General features: G+C 50.8%; 1 protein-coding gene across 9 annotated transcripts in view; it reads right to left on the bottom strand.

The window, feature by feature from the left end:
* Window positions 1-18,143, bottom strand: part of SGSM2 (small G protein signaling modulator 2) — a 34,310-nt gene that overhangs the window by 15,563 nt on the left and 604 nt on the right. For all 9 annotated transcript variants that reach the window (XR_008425165.2, XR_008425164.2, XR_008425166.2 and 6 more), the window contains exons 2-8: window positions 14,779-14,854; window positions 2,532-2,694; window positions 2,078-2,239; window positions 1,722-1,789; window positions 1,481-1,626; window positions 1,020-1,154; window positions 378-502 (exon numbers count right to left, since the gene is read on the bottom strand). Coding sequence is in view for 6 of the 9 variants with exons in the window: in XM_053911566.2 (XP_053767541.1) it covers window positions 378-502; window positions 1,020-1,154; window positions 1,481-1,626; window positions 1,722-1,789; window positions 2,078-2,239; window positions 2,532-2,694; window positions 14,779-14,854 (875 nt within the window). In the remaining 3 variants the exon portion in view is untranslated. The remainder of the gene's footprint in view (window positions 1-377; window positions 503-1,019; window positions 1,155-1,480; window positions 1,627-1,721; window positions 1,790-2,077; window positions 2,240-2,531; window positions 2,695-14,778; window positions 14,855-18,143) is intronic.

The following is an 18,143-nucleotide window of genomic DNA, read 5'->3' on the forward strand; positions in this document are numbered from 1 at the left end:
GTTCCAAGGCCAGCCATCCTGTCTTCCTCATCTCCTGGCCCCAACACCCGTGAAACTACCCTGAAGACAGGATCACCGTAGCCAAGAAGTGACCTCAGCCAGCCACGTCCCTCTGGGCTCCACGCTGCCCTCATGGCACAGAGCCTGGCAGTCTCAGATGCCTAGAGCTTGGCTCAGGGAACCCTCTTAATGCCCAGGCCTGGCTGGGTCTTAGAGAGCTTGGGAATATTTCCAGGCAGCCTCTCTCTGCAATTCTTGGCATCGGATACAGTGTGAGGCCTGCCTCCTGGAGCAGGCTGGGCCTTTCCACCCCCCTGCCTGGTGGCAAGCTCTTACTCCCTTCCCTGGCTCCTGGGAGTGAGTCCCAAAGCCCCCACCTCTTTTCCAGCTCGGAGTCCCCCAGAGTCCCATTCATGAGCTGGTTGGGAGTCCACTTCAGAGTTAGGCTCTCTGCAGACTGGTGCAGGGAGAGGTAGCCAGGAACAGCCTCCATGTCCTCCTTCTGCAGGGAGGAGACACACAAGAAGACAGAGATGAGAGGGGCTGAGAGTCTCCCAGGGATGGCCTATGGAAAACGAACTCCAGGTGGGAGTGGGGGAGGGGGCCAAGCTAGTCCAGTCATAGGGCCCTGGGCTGGGGGCCAGGTGGAAGCAGGGGAGAACGTGAACCACATGTGGATGTGGGCATATCCTCTTCCTGGCTGGCCTGGTGCCACTGGCTCTGTCCTGTCCCTCTCCTGGTTGCCAAGTATGTCCTGGCCATACCCAAGCTGGGCGTTCCCCTGCCTGCTGGCTGCCATTCCTGTCCCCAGATGGCTTGGTTCTCAGTTTGCCAGAGCAGATGCCATTTCTGGCTCCTGCAAGTTCATGACTGGGCATGAGACAGTGAAATGGGGGTGAGGTTCTTATCTCCCTTCTCTGTGGTCAAGCCCCTTAAGAAAGTGATAAATGTGACTGGAGGGGTCCGGTCCTGGGGCCTTCAGAGGAGGGAAGTGGGGGGAGGGCACTAGGCTTTCCTACCGGCTGCACCAGCACGTTGTTCTTGCCGTAGAGGAGCCGCGTCCTCGAGTTCTGGTGCAGGGACTCCACGTACTCGCGGGCACAGGCAGCTAGCCTGTCCTCCGAGGTGCTGCCGCTCGAGTGCCGCTTCCGGATCTGCACAAAGCCCCAGCTCAGCCCCAGCCCTGGGCAATCAACCTGGGAGGTTGAGGACCCTGGACTTCCATGCAGACCCTCTCTAGATGACCTCGGGGGTCCTCCCTGCCCCTAGTGTCCTCTCAGCCAGGTGTGCCCCTGGCATTTATGTGTTCTTGGCATTAAGTGCCAGTGCGGGGAAGAGGCTGTGCTGAGGTGGCCACTACCTTGGGACATCTCCAAGTCCCAGTCTGTGTCTGCAAAGAACATGGGGGCCAGCTGCTCCTCCCTACATGCCCATGGGCATAACTTGGATGAGCACATGGGGCGGGGCGAGGGACGCCTACTCCTAGGGCTGGGCGCTTTGCAGGGGAGTCCTGGCGATTAAAGGGACCCCGTATACGGTGCCTCTGGACAAGCTCATCAGCAGAAGGGTCAGTCCAGTAGTGATCGGCTGTCTTGAGCTTGGTGTACTCCAAGGCACAGGGTCCCACTGTGGAGACAGACACAGCCACTCAGACGGTGCCCCCTACACCTGCCCCTAAGCCCCCACTGGCCCAGCAGAGGCCTCTCTGCTCTTAGGCTCACCTAGAAGACAGGCCAAGATGGGACCAAACACAGGGTCTGCCAGTAACGCCTCCTTCTCATAGTACTTGCTGCCAGTGGGAGAGACAGACAGGGGCACTGCTGGGCTCCCAGACTCATCCCGGGACAGTCAAGCTCACCAAGCAGGGATATTCCCACACAGACCAAATTCTTGTCAGTCACCAAGAAGAAATAAACCCGTAAGAACGGAACTTGGTGGGGTGCCTGGTGTGGTCTATGCTTTTGAGGAGCTACAGGGGAGAGCAGGCGTGCCTGGGGCCTGTGCTGGAGAGCCGAGCATGCTGAGGGGTGGGGCTGAAGGAATGGTCAGGAGGTGGGTCCCAGGAAGGGGCATTCACCTGCAGTTCTCCACCAGGTACTGCACGACCCTGTCCAGCACCTTCTCGATGAGCGCTGTGCGTACCCATATGTGTTTCAAGGCCTGTGGGCTGAGGGCTGGGGCCTTCCCACTGGCAGAGCTCTGTCTCCGCAGGGCTTCCTGGTTACTCACCAAGGGTTTCCTGCAAAGAGGGGTGGGCTTTAGGAGTGCAAGAGTCCAGGGCTGAACCCCAAACTAGTGGCACTGGGAGTGGAGTTTGGTGCCATAAGACGAGAGCCCAGAGCACTGACCAGGATGCAGGAGCTGAGGGCAGTGGGATAGGGCCTAGTGCCTGAAAGGGGCCAACGCCCCCACCCTTAGCCTGGTCCCGAGAGGCCCCTCAAGAAACGAGCCCAAAAACCAGCCTTGGAAGTAGCCAATACCAAATGGGAAGAGCAGAAGGGAGGGGTGGGAGGGCCGGGCCCAGGGCTCACCTGCCCTCTACTTGTTGCTGCAGCTCTTGTACCTTGTGGCAAATCTCGCCGGCCACTGGGCACGTCTTCCCCACCTTGGTGAACAGAGCAGCCACCTTGTCACTGCGCAGGAAGCCGGCGGCACGGCGTCTCAGCTGATGCAGGAGGCAAGCCTCCACCGCACCTGGGCCACAAAGGGAACCAGCACTTGAGCCTAGGTAAGGGGGAGAAGGGAGAACACTCCTCTTCCCCACACCTAGGGAGGGCAGAGGGGCAAGGGCAGGCCTGACCCATGCTAGGCCCAGGGGGTGGGGTGTCAGTTTTAGCCAGGCCAGCAACACCGACCTCCTTCTAAAATTCCCCTCCTTATCCATCTGCTCCTGCCCTGAATAGACCTGGAAGGCTCTGATGTGCCACGCTGTTCATCTCCCTCACCTGGTGCACACATGCCTCCCTCCGCATGCAGCATCGCCCCTCGGGCCATGAGGGCCAAACTTGCCAATTCCAGGTGGCATGGGTGGCTCCACCCCCTGCCCACTTCCTGGACTGGGGGCCCAGGGAGCACACAGCCCAGCAGCCCTCCTGGAAAGCATGGATGATTTGGTTGCTAAGAAACGGGCTCTGGAGAAGCAGCTGAAATATTGAGGAAGCCATTGCAGAGATCAGACCTGACAGCAGCCCCTGAATTATTGATGAGCCCAGCAACTGAGAGTGAGAGATTTCTATCTCCCAAGCAGGGCTTCCCTTCTTTCATTCATGTTGTTAGGGGCCAGGCTTCCTCTCTCTGCCTGGACACTGCCTACTGAAGACAGGCTCCACAGGAAGAAAAGCAGGGCTCAGTGGGGAGAGTGGGGAGTTACCCTGGCCATGTATAGAATCTAAAAATACTTGTGTGTATATGGGTGGCGGAGAAGGGGAGAAGGGACTTGGCCATTGTTGAGGCCAAGCTAACTGCTTTACAAGAGAGCAGGAAAAAATCCAAAAAGAGGAAGGGACTTATTTGATCACAAAACCATAGTGGTAGAGTTAGGACTAGGACCCAGGGCCCCAAGCCCTGGCCTGAGCTTCTTGCACCTTCTCCACGTGTGTTAAGAGGTCAGGAAAGGCGCAGGTGGGAGAAGGTGCCTCCTTCACTCCACAGGTGCTGTTTTCATAAGGATTGAAAACAGTGCTGTGCTGGAGCTGGGGAGTCAGGCCACTCACTTTCTCTGGACAAAACTTGTGTGACTTAATGCTCTGAGTCTCTGTTTTACCGTCTGTGAGATGGGGAATACGTCCAAGGGCTAGTGTGAAATGTTACATGAGACCAACAGGATCCTGCATGCATGCGGCGCTTGGTCCCTGTCGGTTCCTGACTCCTCACCTCTTTTTGTCCAGACTCTGTTCTACGGCTCACCTGTAAGGGCTGGGATTTTGCAAGACCTCTCCCTGGCAGGGAGAGGAGAGGATGCATTGGAGACAGGATCACAGAGGTGGGTGGAGATGCTGTTCCCTTAGAAACAGGGGAAATGAAGCTTCTCATTTATTGTGACTAGTGTTAGGAGACCCAGACTTAGGACGTGACCACTGAAAACAGATGTTCTCACCTGTTTTGCCTTCATTTTAGTAAGTGACAGGCAGTCACTGCTGTCTGTAAAAGTTTTGTTTGGTCCTCTCTTGTCCCGAAGTCAAAAAGTGGGAGAGTTTAGGGAGACTGGCCAGCTCAGTGAGGGCATCCCGGGGAGGGGAGACAAGGCAGGACCCTCTCTCTCCTGAATGCTTCCTGCTAGAGCTCTTCCCTGCTCAGCCTTGGAGGACTTCACATGTGTCCATACGAGGAGGGCCCCCAGGACAGGCTTCCCCCACTAGGTGAATGTTCTAGGAACCCATCTGTATCAGTGGGCTAGCTGGTGTTGTTGTGAGAGGCTGTGTTCGGCTTCAGTGAATTTTTTTTAAGGCTCTTTTGACGCGTTTGCCCATTTCATGATGGGTGATTTACGAGGGCACCTGCCCACACCACAAGTGTTTGGCAGTTTTTGACCAAAAACAACATGACCCCAAAACCCCACGCTCACCATTCACCCCATCTTGCCCCAAGTGACTTTCTTTTGTGTCCCCGGATGAAATAAGTCCTCAAAGGGAAGTGTTTTGCCGATGTGGAAGAGGTAAAACAAAAGATGGCAGAAGCACTAAAAGCTATCAAAATTGACGAGTTCAAAAACTGTTTTGGCCAGTGTGAAAAAAGTCTCGATAGATGTATTGCAGCAAATGGAGAATACTTCGAAGGTGACTGAAGTGTCAACATGCAAGAACACACGCACAATAGTTTATAAATAACTTCCAGGTTTGGGGGTCTCCCCTCGTACGTCTATGTTCGCATGTGCATACAGAGACAGACATCTACACATCTGATGTGTGTATGGGGCATGTGGTGGATTCTTTGCTTAAGTGTCTACATACTCCTTTCTGTAGCGAGTCCCCTTGGTCCCTGGAGGTCTTGGTGGCCCTGGGGGTGGGGTACCAGCAAGAGACCCTTTTGCCCCAGTCTCTAGGTCCGGGGGTTGCTGCAGCCACAAGTCCACGCCTGAAGAAGGCGGTGACTGTTTTCTAGGGCTGCACCCCTCACCCAGGGCAGAAGAGAAGCAGCACTGAACAGGCCAGATTGGCCTCATGTGGCACCCATCCTGCAGGGAATCAAGTGCCTTGGTGATGTGACTAATGGCTGGGATAATGAGTCATTAACCTCCCCACCTTCCCCAGGAGACTGAATGCAGCCCTGCTCGGGAGCCTGGGAATGGCAGGCAGCGGCCCTCCCATCTGCCTGGCCTCACCCATCTTCCTAGGCAGCCCTGAGCAGGGGCGTCAGGGTGCTCTGGGGTGAGCGAAGGCCTTCCTCAGCACTCACTCCAAGCAGGGAACGTGGAGAGAAGCCCAAATGGCACACCCAGTTCCCTGCTCACCCCACAGCCAGAGAAGGTGCCCGGGAAATGTCTGGGGAAGATGAAACCCCTCTCACCCCTCTGCTTTTCAAGCAAAGCGAACGACCCTCTATGCCAGGTATTCCGAACCCAGTTCCACAGGCTCCTTGGCCAGTGATCGTTTGAACTACTCCCATTCTTCCCCCATTCCCACAGGGTTGTCTCTGCAGGGAATCAGCACTTGCATGAACAATGTCACCGAGTGCAGCATGTAGGCAAAATAACAACATAGTAATAGTAATAACAATAATAACGCTAATAATAAGTGAGAACTACTATCCTAAGAGGGTTGGGGATGGGCTTTTGGAGCTCCAATCCCACCCTGGCTTTCTGGTGGCCTTCTGAGTTACTCTGCCAGGTGGGCCCAGGGCACCCTCTCTACCCTGTCATCCCATGCTGCTGACAGGAAGGCTCACGGAGCCGCACCTCTAGGCAGGAGTGGAACTAATTTTAACTCTAGCACCTTGCTGTGGACATCACCCTTCTCCCAAAAGGTCTGGCACTGTCTTCCCAGGGAAAGACCAGGAACGACAGGCCCAGACTAGCTCTGCAACTCTGCCTCACCAGCCTCTGATGTGTCCCTGAGGTCTATTAAATTATAGGGTTAACAAATGCTAAATGGGTGAAGACTATAAGTGCTAATGGAATAGGACAGGGCCCCCTCCTACAAACCTATTGCACACCAATTGAATCATTTCAAGGAGTCCAATTTGGAATGGAGCAGATATTGGTAGATAGAGATGGAAAAGACTTGGGAAGGGACTGAATCTTCTCATGCCTTGCGGGAGGGAGGGCGGACTGTGGAGGCAATGTGGCGTGATCTATCAGCATTACAAGTAACCTCTGACCCAGTGACCCCTCTCAAAGAATCTAGTCTACAGATATAACTGCAAGGTTACTTGGTTATAAGAGCAAAGGCTAAAAACCATCCACGTGTCCATCAACAAAGGACAGGTTAAGTAAATATGGCGCATTCATAGAGGAGAATATTATGCAGCCCTGAAAAAGAATGAGGATTTTTCTCTAGAAACTACTAATGGAAAAGCAAGATGCAGAGCAGTATGATCGCTCTGATTATTAAAAAAAAAGGGTGGGATAAACAAGGAAAACCAATTTTTATTACTATAAAAAATTCTGGAAGGATACACAAGAGACAAAAGTGGTAGTGGTTACCCATGTGGGAATCAGTAAGTGAAGGGGGGCCGGGAAAGAAGTGAGACTTCTCACTGTGTATCTTTTGTATAGTTTTGATTTTTGAACCAATTAGACATATTACCAGTTCAAAATAATTATTGTAACAATTGAGTAGGTGCCCATTCCAGCCAGATACCAATAGTCCATCATGGCACGATACCAGAGATTCTTTCCAAAGTAGAGGTGGGTCAAAACTCACAAAACCCATGGGCACCCACCCACTCTTTCACCAGCTCCCTCAGCAAACGGTCCCCCAATCGGCTTGGTCTCCCACCCCCACAGGAGCATCTGGGCTCTGCCTAGGGCTGCCACAAGTAATCCGAGCTGGGCAGGGACCAGAGAAACAACTCAGTGGGCTGGGACATGCTCAGGTGTCTGGGGAGCCCACAAAAATGGACAAAAGCTATGGCTGTTCGGGAAATGCAGAAGTGGTTGGGAAGGGTCCTCAGTCAGTCCAGGGGTCCTCAGAAACAACCCTGGCTTTCACCTGCATATCTACGTTTAAAGCTGCACTCAGGAGCCAAGGGGCCTGGATAAGCCCAGACTGGTAATAGAGGGACGTGCAGAATGACATTCAAGGAACTAGGCCTAGGGACACGGCACCCGGAGTTAGCACAGCATGACGTGAAGGCTGGGCCTGAGGCTCTGAGCCAGGAGGGGTTCGTCATGGGAGGAGCAGGTGTTCCCTGCTCTCCCGTCCCACCTCTGCCAGCTGCTACCTGTGCTTGGGAAGAGTTCGGCTGTGGTTGCCATAGAGCCCCAGTGAGGAAAGCACAGGGTGGAGCAGCCAGCCACAGGTTTGGGGACTCTACTCAGAGCAGAATTTTTAAAAGCCTTGGGTGGTGGAACCAAGACTGTCAGAAGAGGTGCAGCCTCGCTGGTGAGAAAGGAAAGGGTGGCATGGGTGGCCTCTTTTTAAGTTAGGAACTTCCTCTAACGGCTAATGGAGGAAGTCAACGTTTACCCGCAGCGAGGAGGTGGGAGGAGCAAAGAGGCTAGGCTGGGTGGGTGTCCTCAGCCTCTCTCCTCCCAGCTCCCTTGGCTGGTACTTCCACCCAAGGATTCAGAACAAGCCTTTCTATGATAACTAGGGTACATTTTCTCTCAGCCTACAGTGGGTGATGATGGCTGTTTGCTTCAGTTTGAGGGGGCAGCATTCAGCCTTGTTCAATACCCTAGAACAACATAGCACTGCCCTGATATTGCAGAACCAAGCAGGTGAGGGAAATGAAATTCATATCTCACACACGCATCTTCCTCGACCCACTGGGAGTGCAGGCCAGGGCCAGCAGGCAGAGTACTCCAAAGGCTTCCCAGGGAACCAGGCCAGTGCTGACCTCATGTAGCTTGGCAAGGGACGCGTTGCCTCCCAGAGTATCTACGGACACCATGAATCCACCGTTTGGTGACTGGAGCTATGTCTCCCGGACAGCTAACTCCTCCTCAATGCCCCACTCCTCCAGTCTCCACCAGTGGGCAGACCTCATGGGTAGACCCATCCCTGGGCAGCTCAGGCTTTGCAGCAAGACAGATTCGGGTTGAAATGCTTTCCTTACTAGCTATTTGGCTTTGTGCAAATCACTAAGTATCTCTGCGCTTCAGCTGCAATTGGGGAAAAGAACAGGCACCTCAATAGGTGTTGAGTGACTGAAGGTAATGGCCGCAGAGGTGCAAATGGCTCTGTCATTACACCCAGCACACTGAAGGCGACCATGAACCTTGGTGCCTTTCCTCCTGTGCCTCATGCCCACCCCCTGCTTCCCTCCTGTACCTACAGATGGTCTGGGGCGCTCCTCCCGAAGGCCGCCCCTTCCACCTCTCAAGGGTGTAGCTCTAGCAAACATCCGTTCTTTCCTGTATCTTTCATGGTTCCCTATGAGATACTTTCCATCTGTATATAAACATTCTATAATTTTTCCAACTTAAAAAAAAGACACCACCACCACTATCACCTACCTTGGCCCTATACCCCCATTCAGGTGTTGAACCATTCAGCTGCTTCCCTTTATGTAAAATTTCTCAGGGAAGTTATCTATATTCACTAACTCTATCTCTTCCTTCTCCCGTCCTCTCATCGTCCCCTTTGTAAAAAGAAAAACATTTCATTATGAAAAATCCCAAACACGCAGAAGAGGACAACGCGACAAACCTGTGCCCCCATCGCCCTCGCTTGAGCAACAATACAGCCATGAGCCATCTTGTTTCAGTTACGCCGACTCCAACCACTTTTTCACTTTTCCCTAGATTATTACAATTTTTTTTAAAGATTTTATTTATTTTCTTTTTAGAGAGAGGAAAGGGGAGGGAGAAAGGGAGGGACAGAAACATCTGTGGGTGGTTGCTTCTCATGCTCCCCCAACTGGGGACCTGGCCTGCAACCCAAGCATGTGCTCCGACTGGGAATCAAACCGGTGACCATTTGGTTCGCAGGCTGGTGCTCAGTCCACTGAGCCACACCAGCCAGGGCGCCCCAGATTACTTTGATGCAAATTTTATTTTAAAAAAATTTTAATTGACTTGAGAGAGAAACATTGATTTGTTTTTCCATTAATTTATGCATTTATTGGCTGATTCTTTTTTTAAAAAGATTTTATTTATTTATTTTTAGAGAGAAGGGAAGGGAGGCAGAAAGGGAGAGAAACAGCAATGCGTGGTTGCCTGTCACGTGGCTCCCGCTGGGGACCTGGCCCGCAACCCAGGCATGTGTCCTGACTGGGAGTCGAACCCACAACCCCTTGGTTCGCAGTCCATGCTCAATCCACTGGGCCACACCAGCCAGGGCTATTGATTGATTCTTGTATGTGCCCTGACCAGGGATCGAACCGACAACCTTGGTGTATCAGGGCAACACTTTTACCAACTGAGCTACCTTGCCAGAGTTTGAAGCAAATTTTAGATAGACATCATAGACTTTTATCTATAAATATTTTAGTATGTATCTGTAAAAGATGATTCTTTTTATCATGTGCATAGTACTTTTGGAACTTCCTGATTGAGTTTCTGGAATACAAATTTCTCTGACTGCCCAGATGCTTCAAACTCTTAGAAACGTGAATTTCCAGATGGAAACCTGGAGAAGGTTCTAGGAGGCTTCCTGGGGAAGGCCATAGGATCACTTGCAAGAACAGAGTAGAATGTCATTGGTGGTGGCCATCGCCACCAGCTACGTCAGTCAGTGAGCACCTAGTCAGTCAGTGAGCACCCGCAGCAGCCATGGTTCCCTGCAGGGCACCTTCCCAGCACCATTCCTTTAATCCGCACACCAGCCCTCTGGGGAAGGTTCGGAGTTGCTGAAAACTGGCACACATACTTAATGACTGGGTCAGGGGTGAGCCCAGGTCTGTCGGACTCCAAACTCTCAGCTACGGACCACAGCCACGTGCCCTCAGCCATGGCCCAAAACTGGGTGAGGGGAGCCAGTTCCCCAGAGGGCCTTCTTTCCTACTCATTCATTTCCGGAGGGAAGGCGGAAGCCAGACACCCTAAGAATGAGCTATTCATTCACTGTGGGTGGGAAGAAGAGAGAAGGATTTCCTTTCACTGAAAAGAGACAGACTAAAAACTGCCTGGAGTCTCAATCTCAATGCTAAAATATCTCTGGCTGCAATATCCCAGGTGAGATGCAATCCTTCAGTAGCACCTGCTTCTCCCCTAGCTCATTAGCATTTCCTTGCCTTTCCCCAGAGGAGCTCACTGCAGCCGACCTTCCCCGCTAATGACAGCTGCTTAGCAACAGGGAGTGGGTTAATAAAGCCCTGATATTGTTCCCAGCTCCACAGACTCCACCCCTGTCTCCCATTACAGCTCATCCTCTGCCCGAAGCAACCCTCAGGTTAACAGACCTTTGATCTGCGCTGGGAGAGCCAGGAACCCGGTGACTGTGGCTCGGGCTGCCCAGGTCTGGCCTGGAGCCTGCCCCAATGCCTCCTGAGGAGAGGAGACCATTGTGAGTCTGAGAACCAAGGTGCCAGGCCAGGAACCTCTCTGCGGACCGTGTAAATCCGTTCTACCCCCAAAGGTTAAAATCCAACCTCAGCGCCCAGTCAGAATAGAGCAAACGGAAGCAGAGGCACACCTTGTTTTACTGCACTTTCCTATTACGCTTCACAGATGTGGCAGTGTTTTTAGATGGTGCAGTTTTTACAAACTGAAGGCAAGACCCTCCACTAACAAAAAGATTATGTCTTGCTTTGTTGTGAGTTGTCTGAAACTGAACCCACAACATCTCTGAGGTACTGTGGAGGCAGACACGCCCAGACCTGCAAGAGGGTAGGGCAGGTCCAGAGAGAACACCAGTATTCATGGGCTGATGCCTAAGTTGAGTATGCCCTCTTTAAGCACATACATTATTATTACAAATGCAGAGTTCAAAGGTGAAACCTGGGACAAGGTGCTGTCCAACCTTCACCATGAACTGTCCGCAAGCCAAAGTTAAAAGCACCTTGCCCTCTGTTGCCCAGAGGAAGGGGTGGCAGGAGATAATCAGCCTACACCTGGGGGTTCAATAAGCCACAGAGAAAGCAAGAAGCATTATTCTGGTTCAAGGGTAAGTCCACATTAAAGTAAAAGTTTCAAAGACCATGTTATGAAACAAAAGGCACACCTGACATGGCCTGACAGAGCATAGAGTGGTAGGTTTGGGCCTACTCTCCAAGCCCCAGACTTCACCAGCGGGAGGGGGCAGTCACATGGGTCCTGATCCTCTGGTCTGGGGGTTCACAGGGGGCTGCCTCAGCCACGCTGTGTGGTCAGAGAACAGCACACAGAGAACCCCTCCCTGCCAGCCAGGTTTTGCCAGCAAAGCTTCCTCATAAGGTCTCTCTACCTGTGGGGGCCTGCCGGGTTTCTGGACAGGCAGGTTGAGGAACCACCAGAGCAAACACACAACAAATGCACACGCTTGCCAGTCCCGGGAGTCTCATTCTGAACCATGGGTAAGAGGAACCGCGGTCTGGTGCAAGCGCCCTGAGTTTGCCCAGGGCCAAGTCTTGACTCAAGGATTGTTCCGTTCCATTTCAATGGCTCTCCAGGAAGGTTCTGTTTCCAGTTCAAATATCTCTATTCTAAGCAAAGTCAGAGAAGCTCATCTTGCCCAGGCCCTGCCCTCCTCAGTTACTTCCTAGCCCTCCTCTACCAAGAACAGAGGGGCCCAGGGCCCAGCACTCCTCAAAGCTCCAGGGAATGTCATGTGGCCACTCCACGGTTAACCCAGTCTCCACAGCCTTCACCTGATACAATCTCTCAGCATCTTCCCTGCACTCCCATTTCTCCCAGAACAAAGCTGAATTCTGGACATGGTTAGAACAACAAGACCCAGTATAAGGCTGAATCTGCTTCAGACTAAAAATACATTCCTGAGCATTTTTCCAGGGGATGAAGGAGACTGGCATATCAGAATCTTCAAAAAGTCAGAGAGGTGGAGTTTTCCCTCAAAATGTATCTGTTTTGATACATTTTGCCTCCCAAGAATCCCTGATCATGATTCCACTGTGTGATACATGTGAATGGCTTGCAGGCCGGAAAAAAAGGTTGATAATCACTGCTTTAAACCAACCTGGTTGAGCCCGGATTGAGATTTACCTCACTGAATACCCAGTCTGACAAAGCGTGAGGATTCCTTTTTCAGTGGGTCTCAGATGCCTCAGCCTGAGCTTTATACTGTTGGCAGCCCCCACCCCGCATGTCCCCCTCGTGACTGTGCACCAAGCCCAAGGCAGAGGCAGCAAACTGGCAGAGGCTGCAGATGTCTTTTGTGCGGCCCACACAGTTTTCTGGAAAGGGAAATTAGCTATCAGCATTTAAAAACTGGGAAATTTCATATAACATCTCAGACTTCTGGGTTCTCTTCAGTCAAACAGAGGCCAGGGCAGGCCCGGGCTGGCGTTCGTGCAGAAGATGAGTGGCGGCTGCCTCTTCAAACAGGGCAAGCGCTGTCCGCTTCAGCCCGGCCCAGCCCCCACCTCGGTCTGCTGTCTCATAGCCGGACAGTTTCCAGTGGACCTTTCTCATCTGACCCTGTATGCATTTAAGTTTGCACTCCTGGACCCAAGACACCTCCTGAGATCCAGCGGATCAGGGTTCTTCTTGCTCCTGGGCTGACTTGAGAACCCTGGTGTCTTGGGTCCAATTCATAAACCCTTTCTATTTCAGCCACTGAAACTGGTCAAAAGAAAAGAATCATTCCTTTTCAGGATGATACCCTGCCTGCTGGAGAGTCCTGGGCTTTGGGGCAGGAGAAAAAAAGCAAAAGCCCCACTGGGTCTTCTGTTAAAAGATAGCTGATGGTTTCTTCTCACCCTAATTGGCCTGATGTGGGATGCCTATCGCTTTTCTCCCTGCTCCTCTTTCCCCACTCCCCCACGGCCACCCACGTGTGGCTCCCATGCACAAGCTGTTTGTGCTAATTTATTTTGTTTTCTGTGGGTGTTCTGGACAAAGCCTAGCATCAAACCACTGAAAATTGGGCTGCCAGCAGAGCCCTTCTGGTGACAATGACAGCCAGTGGCTGATGTCAGGGGAACACAGCACAAGTAGAAAGGAGTGGAGCCCTAATACTTCTCCGAGCCACTTACTGCAGGACTACCAGGTTTTTCCCTAGCATAGGTTCCACCCAAGAAAAGACTCCTCCTTGGAATCTGGGAATCATTACATCATCTCAAAGCATCTCAAAGAACAGGGGAAACAGACCCAAAAGGGAAATGGTGGGAACTCAAATCCTGCAAACCTAGCTTTAGCCTCGACATCCGAAGAAGGAAAGATGGGCATTTTCTGAGCTCTTGCAATGCTAGGAACATTTCCATGCCTTATCTCAAGCCCCGCAGAAATTCCTTGAGGTGGGAATCCTCCCCGTTTTTAGAGGAACAAATTGAGGGTGACAGATGTTGAGAAACTTGTCCAAGATGACTTCGGAAGTAAGCAGAGCACCAGGATTTGTGTGAACCCTGTCTGTCCCTCAGGTTCTGCTCGCAGGCCGCCTCTCCCTGCTCGTCCTCCCACATCTCTCTGCTGTATATTTCCTCATAGCTATTATCATACCTGTTATTGCATGATATATTTATGTGTGTATTTGTTCTCTGTCTCTCCGCAGGCTGTAAGCCTGTGACAGAGATTGTCCATCTTGTTACTGCTGTTTCCCTGCCTGGAGAACAGCACCTGGCACCTGGCGGACATTCAGTCTTTAGGGCTGGACTGATGGGAAGCGCAGCTCTATCAGCCTCACCATGCTACTGTCAAAAAGTATCCCCTCCATATCTGCTCTTTCCTCCCCCTCAGAAATGCACAATCTCCCTCCTAACCCCAATCTCAGGGGCCACGTAAACCAATACAGAGGTGGCAAAAGGTTCTGTGTCCCCTCAGAAAGGGAGCTGCACGGGAGGTTAAATCCCTGGAAATCCAAGAAAACTCTGCTGTGTGTGGAGACAGGATTGCTCCTACAAAGGCAAAGCTGTTCGTGTTGAGGAGGAAGTGATGGTTTATTAGGGACATTCTCCCTTCTTAGGCGGGAAGGCTTTGGTTATCCCTCCCATCCTACACTCATGTTGTTTTGCATCCAATCAAGTGCTTGGAGAGTTGGGTTGCTGAAGCAACACAGATGGGACTAATGAGAAAGTAGATGTGGCACAGAAAGCATTCAAAGAGCACAAAGCCTTCCCCAAAGTTAATATAAGGACAAACCAGATCCGTGGTTCCCAAGCCCTAATTACCTAGGACAATGCTTCTTAAAGTGTGGTCCCTGGACCCGCAGCATCAGCATCATCTGCAAATTTGTGAGAAATGCAAATTCTCAGGCCCACCCCAGACCTACCAGAATCAGCAACTCCAGTGTTGGGACCCAGGGATCCGATTTAATAAGCCCTTCAGACCACTCTGATGTACGCTAAAATTTGAACACGGCTGTTTGAGGGAACTAAACATGTGTAGATCCCCAGGTCCTGGGATGTGAAGATCCTTATTCAGTAGGTCTGGGATGGGGCCCAGGGAGATTTCAAAAGCTTTTGAGTTGATTCTGACTTGCACCCAGATTTAAAAACTATGAAACCAGAGGTCCCATCTTCCCCTGGCCCCAGGACAGTGTTTTCAGTTTGAAATCCATCTCCCACTGTCCCCGGGTCACTCACCACACAGAGCAATGATGTGGCTGCTGTCTTCATGCACAAACTTCCTGGTGACAGCCTCCTCCATTATTTGCTTCACCTGTTGACAAAAGGGCAGCGTTGTCATTTTTTTCCCTGATCAAAGGCCTGTGGCCAAGTAAATAGCCTGGCTCTACCCTCCTGTCTGAGTTTAGACACATGCAGAATAGATCATAGGATGGGAGGGGCGGGGAAGCAAAGTTGCCGCCACACAGATAGCTCTAAGCATCTTGGAAAGGCAACCAGGGAAAGAGATACCATAAGCCTACCAACCACTCAATGCTGGTGTTCCAGCCCAGGGGGAAGTGCCTGCTGTGGAGAACAGGGATAGGATGCTGTCTGCTCATCTGTACTTAACTGGAGAAGGGCTTCTGGGCAGACGCACTGTCCTTTAGGGACAAATTGTCTCAGTACAGGCTGTGGATAAACAACCTGGCCCTCTTTTTCTCCCCATTCTCTGAGGGTAGGGGTAGGTCCATCCAGGCCTCAGGGATACTTTCCACATGATCGCGAGCCCAGCTTTCTTTCTGTCTAGGGAACACCCTGATGTTTGGGTTCCTACCCAGATGTAAAAGGTTCCAAATACCTTGTAAAGTAAGCAGTTACATCGTTAAGAAAACACTTACACACATACACAACTTTCTTGATGGCATGTAGTAAACATATAGAAAAGGGTATATATCATAATTATACAGCCCAGTGAATTTTCAAACGGAACACACCTGTGAAACCACCCGGATTTAGAAACAGAACACATGACCACATGACCTGCACCTATCACGCTACCAATTTTCCTTCTAGTCACTACTCCCCTCAAAGGTACCACTATCCTGACTTCTAACATCAGAGTAGTTTTGTGGGGTTTTGTGGTTTTACTAGATAGAATCACTCAATGTGGTGTTTTGTGACTGTGTTTCTTTTGCCCCCTGGTGTGATTGTAAGATTTGTTCATGTTGTGCGTAGCTATGGATTGTTCATTCTCCATTGTGCGAACACCCCACAATTGACTGGCGTTTGGGTAGTTTCCAATTTGGGGCTGTCATGAATGGTGTTGCCACGAACATTCTGGCTATGTCTTTGGGGGAACACAGGTGCTCATTTCTTTGGATTTATATTTCCAGGCAAGGAATTTCTGATGCATTATTTTCCACTTTACTAGATTTGGCCAAATTGTTTCCAAAGTGGTTGTACCAATCTACACTCCATCAGCTGTATATGAGGTTCTAGGTGCTCCCAACATTTAAGCCAAGCACTTTTGATGTCCTGGGGGAACTGCCAGGAGACAGATACTAATCCTGGAGATTAGAGGAATGGATTGCCTCAAGCCCAGTGTGAAATCTTTCAGATAAAGTAAGCTCTGGGCAGAGCTGGGTTTTGCCATTCATTTTGGACAAGGCATGACATGTCCTGATGCTGCCCTTGCTCTTAAGTCCCTCACCTAGGACTATACTGTTAGAAGTGTGGTAGAACTTCTAAAGCCTAGGGGTAGGGAGGTAGGAGATGGAGGCTTCTCCTTGCTGGAAACTGCTCATGGTTAGCAGTTAGGTAAAGGGGGTTCAGACCAATCCTGTGCTCTAAAAAACTCTTAATTAAAAGTGCCCTGGCTGGTGTGGCTCAGTGGATTGAGCACTGACCTGCAAACCAAAAGGTTGCTGGTTCGATTCCCAGTCAGGGCACATGCCTGGGTTCTCCTTCCCTTTCCCTCTCTTTAAAAATAAATAAAATCTTAAAAAAAAAAAAACTCTTAAAAGCTTCCTAGATTACTTACTAATGGTTATTTGCATTAAACAGAGCATTAAACATCACAGAAGGCATCTGAGGCCAGTAGGGCAGAGTTTTAGGTAAGGAGGACCTACAGATGCCCCTAGAACTTGGATACCAGAGGCCCATTGTGAAAAACCAGACTCGCCTACAATTATCCCCACTGTCTCTCCTTGTGAGAGAAGAAAGGATGTTTCTCTTGAAATCAAGTACTCAGAGGGGAAGGGAACTAAGTTCAAAGCAGGTCAACTTTTGTCAGGTGATATATATAGCTGTGGCATATTCTGGACATTCCTCACATTTGTTTAAAAATCATTCTTAGAGTTGAACAAACAGCCTTCTAAGTACTGAAAAAAGAATCATGGTCTTCTCAAAAATCTTTCCTATCATCTCTGACCAACCCCAAATTTGGATCGCACTAACAGTCCTGGCACCTCTGTTCATAGTTTGGGTGTGGCTACTTTTCATTATTGCTTATATTGTTCCAGTACGTCTCTCTCACTAGACTGTTTGTTTCCTGAGGGTAATCACGGAGATTTGAGATTTCTCCTTTCTTTGGGAGACCAGAGCTGGGGCTTACGTGCTGATTTGATATACTCCTGGCCTAAAAAACTTTTTCTTGGCCACTTCGCAGCAAAGGTACAAAGGAGCTTCTCACACACAGCTGGAAAGGTGATGGCTTCAACCACTTCTTTGCCAATGAAAGGGAAAGGAACCAATGTTAGGGCACAATAGCCAGGCCACAGTCAATGCAGGAGAACCATCTAGAGTCCTCCAGGATTTTATTAGAACTCTGAGTCTTCTCCAATCCTGAAACTCTAGGAATCATTATGGTAAACCTTCATATGTGAGGTAGACATAATTATCCCTATTTTAGAGATGAAGAAATTGAAATTTAGAGAGGTTAAGTAACTTACTCAAGATCACACAGAACTAGGTCCAGACTATTCTAAAATGTACACATTTCCACCGTCTTGGTAGTTTTCAAGATCAGTAGATTTGGTTACCAAATAGTCATTGAATGCCTACTGTGTGTCAGGCCCTGGATACAGAATAGAGGACAAAACAGATGGGTCTCCTGCCGTCACGGGGTGCACACATCTGGCAGACACAGAGGTAGGTCAGAGTTGTTCATGGCTCCAGAGGCCTAATCTATTCTAATCCACACTGCGAGTTTGAGCTCTCCAGCTCTCACAAGGGGGTGAGTCATTCCTTTGGGCACCCCCCACCAAATTGAAATGGGCTTTAGGGCAGGTTCAAGGTGAAGGATGTTAGTAGAGAGAAGGACGATTTTCTCTTTCTGACATGGGGGGCGGTGCTCCTCAAAAAGGAAAAAAAATCTGAGTCTGAAAAACAATGATCAAACTCGCCCCCCAACAACCCGGTCTCTGGGTAAGGAGGTGGGAGTGGATTGAGAAGCAGTGAGGTGCGCGGCGAACCCTCTGGTAGCTGCCACTCAGTTCCCAGAAGGATACCAGAGTGGGGTATAGGGCAAACAGGAGCCAAGTCCCCAAATCACCAGTTCTACTGCTCTAGGAGGCCCGCGCGGGGCCCCGCCCCCTCCCCAGTCCGCGCTGGCAATGAATGGA

Source organism: Desmodus rotundus, chromosome 9 (genome assembly GCF_022682495.2).
Source record: "Desmodus rotundus isolate HL8 chromosome 9, HLdesRot8A.1, whole genome shotgun sequence".
In the NCBI taxonomy this organism is placed as follows: Eukaryota; Metazoa; Chordata; class Mammalia; order Chiroptera; family Phyllostomidae; genus Desmodus; species Desmodus rotundus.